Raw genomic sequence first — 5000 nt, forward strand, 5'->3', positions numbered from 1 at the left:
AAACAAAACAAAAAAATATGTAAAACAAAAATTCCAGAAGAAAATGAGTATCTCACAGACAGGGCTTGACTCAGCAAATGGACATCACTAACACATACAACTCATAGAGATTAAAACAACCCATTATCATTAGACTGAACATGAATTACCATTTATGAAAATTGCGGTAGCTTCTGGACTGAGGTTATCTGTTATCCCTAGGGCATGCCATGGGTCGATCGATCCATTGGGAAAGACTACCCTCGTCACTTTAAGGTCTTTCCCTCCATACAACGTGTTCGTGCGCTTTACACCTTCTTTCAGGAGATCGAGGTTGAACCTGAATGAAATGTAGTTGTAAATTAGTCTTGTTGCTTGAAATGCATAAGTCAGGTTTGTTCTTTAATGCAGTCATAGTACATAGGTACAATTACTTTATTTATTCAATAGTTTATTTTTTATTCAGTGGTCTACATGACTAAGTATTCCACAAACATTTACATAGAGCATTAAAGAAAAAAAATGGGCTTAAAAAGTACTCCAATTAACTACATCCTTTATCATCTTTTATATTCAATATTGTTGCCCCACCATGGCTGTACACATTACAACTTTATGATACTCACTTTTCCCCATAAATATCCTGACACTGCTGGATGAAGAAACTGACAGGGAATTCATTACCAAAGGGCTGATTTAAAGAGTCAGAGCTCTGGTAAAATCCAAATTCCGTGCAAGTCTGGTAGATCCATGACCGTCCTGTGTGTATAAAAAATTGAAAGTTATAAAATATAGATTTATTACATATCATTCAAATATATTTCATGCATAAAGAATAAAAGAATGAAACAAATATACCTTTAAAATGTAAATATATAGCAAAAAGGCATAGATAAACTGTTTCAGAGGGTTTAAATTTACTTTTGTTCTATAACCTCGCATGTAAGTATATGAAAAATGACTGACTTTCCAGAACCTTATATGATACTGCACCAAAGCAATGAGAACTAAAATTCCATATATCAAGAGGTATTCTTGTGCTGGAAATGGTATATGCTGCTGCTTGCTAAATGACACTAAACTTTAGGATGCACTGTTTAATACAACCAAATTACTAATGAGAAACGAACTTGTATGAAGATGTACAGTTCTTTTGTTTCACAAGCAATTGATAATAGTGTACCTAACAATGTAATAAAGGCTGTGAAAGAACAGACATTTCTTGGTAAATTTAAAATTACTTTTATGTGATGCTGTAACCATAAAAAAGTATACAAAAAAAAAAAAAGTTGAGTATTGACAAAAAATTATCTGAGAGCACAACAGTAAACATTTAAAATGATACTAAGTTACTAAGGTGACCAAAAATATTACCTCACTTTAAGTACACAATATTTTTTAGAAAAATAAATACCAGTTGATTAGAACCAGTGTTCTGTAAGTTATGACATCAAGCAATATGTACTTGGTAGCTCTTGACAAGCCACAAAAACAACTAAAATCCGGTGAATGACTCTCTCCTACTTGGTCACCACGCATGAAGATCTTAACAAATACTGAACAAAGATGACCCTAATTCACATGACTAGCACAAGACTTGTAGAGTCTATTGATATAAGACAATCATTCAATAGCTTGCCTTGTAGAACACATCTTCACGTTATGGAAAGGATGAAGCCATTCTCACATGCACCTGCACACACAATGCAAGTGAAAAATCAAAACTGCTTTCTTGTGCTCTGACACAGTACACAACTGAGAGAAAAATAATGTAAAAAAAGAAGAAAAAAACGAGTACAAGGAGAGCCAAAAACAATGTGAAAAGTAGCATAACAGCACCTCCAATGTCTGTGTTGTTTTCCCAATTTGTAGCTCTTAGTTCCTTTATCATCGAGTCGTATGTGTGGTCCAAGCACTCCTCTTCATGTATTTCAAGAACCAGGGAGTTAATGGCTGCATATCTGAAAAAAATAGGTAAATAGGCTCTCTTTTAATTGGAGTCATATCATTACTCTTACCTAATAAACTATAGTAATTTGAAACAGTATAGAATATATAGGTAAGTTAATATGTTAAAGTTCATTACATTCTGGATAAATGATGATGACAATCACACATCCTCTTGAAAGCACACCTATTGAAACCCTAATTGTTAACTGTGAATATAACAAATAAAAAAAATCCCATAAAGAAATAAGAAATAAATATAGTAAATAAATAAACAAATAACAAATTTCACCTTGTGACTGCTGGCCCCCGCGATTCATCCAACATAATGTCACATAAAGTGTCGATGGTAATATTGGTGCCCTTCACACCCTCGAAGTCCCGGTTGTCCCTGTTATACTGCACGACATCTTCAAGGTTCTCGGTCAGAATTGAAAACAAGTTGGCGACGTCTTTCTTGTTCTGCCCATCCAGTGGTGAGCACAGCCTGGCGACAAAGACTTTGTTAGGTACTAAAGGATGGAAGTAAAAGCCGAGAGGAAAGTCAGGAGGAAGAGAGGATTAAGTGAATTTAAGAGGAAAAGATGAAAGAGCAAATAAACAAGAGGAGGAGAAAGAGAAGAAGAGAAGAGGAGGAGCAAGAGAAGAAGAGAAGAGGAGGAGAAAGAGAAGAAGAGAAGAGGAGGAGAAAGAGAAATAGAGAAGAGGAGGAGCAAGAGAAGAAGAGAAGAGGAGGAGAAAGAGAAGAAGAGAAGAGGAGGAGAAAGAGAAGAAGAGAAGAGGAGGAGAAAGAGAAGAAGAGAAGAGGAGGAGAAAGAGAAGAAGAGAAGAGGAGGAGAAAGAGAAGAAGAGAAGAGGAGGAGAAAGAGAAGAAGAGAAGAGGAGGAGAAAGAGAAGAAGAGAAGAGGAGGAGAAAGAGAAGAAGAGAAGAGGAGGAGAAAGAGAAGAAGAGAAGAGGAGGAGAAAGAGAAGAAGAGAAGAGGAGGAGAAAGAGAAGAAGAGAAGAGGAGGAGAAAGAGAAGAAGAGAAGAGGAGGAGAAAGAGAAGAAGAGAAGAGGAGGAGAAAGAGAAGAAGAGAAGAGGAGGAGAAAGAGAAGAAGAGAAGAGGAGGAGAAAGAGAAGAAAAGAGGAGGAGCAAGAGAAGAAAAGAAGAAGAGGAGAAAGAGAAGAAAAGAAGAAGAGGAGAAAGAGAAGAAAAGAAGAGGAGGAGAAAGAGAAGAAAAGAAGAGGAGGAGAAAGAGAAGAAAAGAAGAGGAGGAGAAAGAAAAGAAAGAAGAGGAGGAGAAAGAGAAGAAAAGAAGAGGAGGAGAAAGAGAAGAAAAGAAGAGGAGGAGAAAGAGAAGAAAAGAAGAGGAGGAGAAAGAGAAAAGAAGAGGAGGAGAAAGAGAAAAGAAGAGGAGAAAGAGAAAAATGAAAAGAGGAAAACATGGAGAAAAGCAAGTAGAGAGAGGAAAGGAGGAATAGTGGAAGGAATGGACGAGGAACAAACAAGGGTAAAAAAAACTTAAGAAAGAAATACAGGAGGAGAAAAAGGAAAGAGAAAGTCACCCTTAAAATATATACCAACATTGGACAATACAAGGATTCCATATATAAAACCGAATAACATTATAGTTAACAGTAGATCATACAATTAATTACTCAGCTTTAATTAATACTGCCACAATAATATCCAACTTATTTTTTTTCCTACCTATCAGAAAAAATAAAATCTAAAGTACTCAAAACACTAGAATTCTTATTTAAAAAAAACTTAAAACATACTTGAACCGTTTCGTTATGCTCTGCCATCCAACCCTATGCAGCAAGAGCATGTTCAGCTGGCGCGTTGCTTCCTTCACAGCCTCATCACATTTCTCGTTTACTGTGGCAAGGGCATCTCGTACAACCTCAAGGTACTCTGTAAAAATGCTGAATGTCAGTTTTAAATGGAATATGTATCTTATTAGTTTTTACTTGCCGAGTACTTGGAATGGACAAGAATGAATGTTTGATGTATCACAGAATGAACTTCTGTTCCATCTGATAACCTAATTATTATTATTATTTTTTTTTTTGTAATGCAGTTAATAAAACTGAAAGCTACACTGAATGACACAGTAACACAAAATGATATAGAATCCTTTTGGGCTTTTCAATTACCAACTTATATGGTCAGACATTACTGTAGTTTTATAATAAAAAGTAGACAAAAACAATCCACAATCACATAATAGCCTTAGACAGTCAAAAGACAAACATAGCTAAATACTATTGAAAATCGATAAGTTTATCAAACAACAACCAATCTCGTCTAACCTTTGAAATTAATCTGTGCAACCACAGGAGCGCTTGTGGCAACTGACCCATGCACGAGATGTGGGTATTTCAACCGATACCATGCAGCAAGCGACCCAGGGTATGAACCCCCAAATGCAATCCATTTGTTCTCCTTCAGATCATGCTCCTCTTGCATTGCGACTGTGAATGTTGCTAGATCAGCCAGGGCCTGCTCGCTGCTGAGGTAAGCAAGGTTCTCCACTGATGCATCCCTGGGAGGCGAGAGCGAGAGAGAGTAAATAACATTTTGTCCAAATCATCTCATTTAATAAGAAAAAGAATTAAAATAATAAAGTCAAGTATTTCTAATCTTGAAAGGAAATACACATCCAAATACCACTACTCTATCAAAAAGAAAAAAAAAAGGAAAGAAAAAATAAAAATCTGAATGATTTTCCTTGAGAATATCAGATTAAAAAAGAAAAAAATAATTATCTGGGAAAAAAAAAAAAAAAATTCATATTAATTCTTTCTGCTCAATTATTAACCATTCCTCCTAAGACAATATAGAGCCACAAATTAACATACTCAGTTGGGTGACTCTTGCCATAAAAACGGTGCTCCAGCTGGAAGAGGTAAGCATTTAGCCGTTTCGCATATTCAATCCAACTTCCCTCGACAAGCCACACTGGATTGGCAGGTCCCTCACCCCCTATCATGAGGAAGACGGGACCACCTGGCCTGTAGAAGGAGGCGTTGGTGAAGTATCTCTGTAAAGAAAAATTATTTGAAAATACAAGTTACTTTGGAAATAA

General features: G+C 36.1%; 1 protein-coding gene across 1 annotated transcript in view; it reads right to left on the reverse strand.

The window, feature by feature from the left end:
- The window catches only part of LOC125026370 (putative serine protease F56F10.1), a 7454-nt gene that overhangs the window by 529 nt on the left and 1925 nt on the right, over positions 1–5000 (reverse strand). Inside the window, exons 2-8 of the mRNA XM_047614773.1 lie at positions 4774–4955; positions 4225–4457; positions 3691–3826; positions 2219–2413; positions 1819–1940; positions 606–738; positions 150–319 (exon numbers count right to left, since the gene is read on the reverse strand). Coding sequence (XP_047470729.1) covers positions 150–319; positions 606–738; positions 1819–1940; positions 2219–2413; positions 3691–3826; positions 4225–4457; positions 4774–4955 — 1171 coding nt within the window. The remainder of the gene's footprint in view (positions 1–149; positions 320–605; positions 739–1818; positions 1941–2218; positions 2414–3690; positions 3827–4224; positions 4458–4773; positions 4956–5000) is intronic.

Source organism: Penaeus chinensis, chromosome 6, assembly GCF_019202785.1.
Source record: "Penaeus chinensis breed Huanghai No. 1 chromosome 6, ASM1920278v2, whole genome shotgun sequence".
Lineage (NCBI taxonomy): Eukaryota > Metazoa > Arthropoda > Malacostraca > Decapoda > Penaeidae > Penaeus > Penaeus chinensis.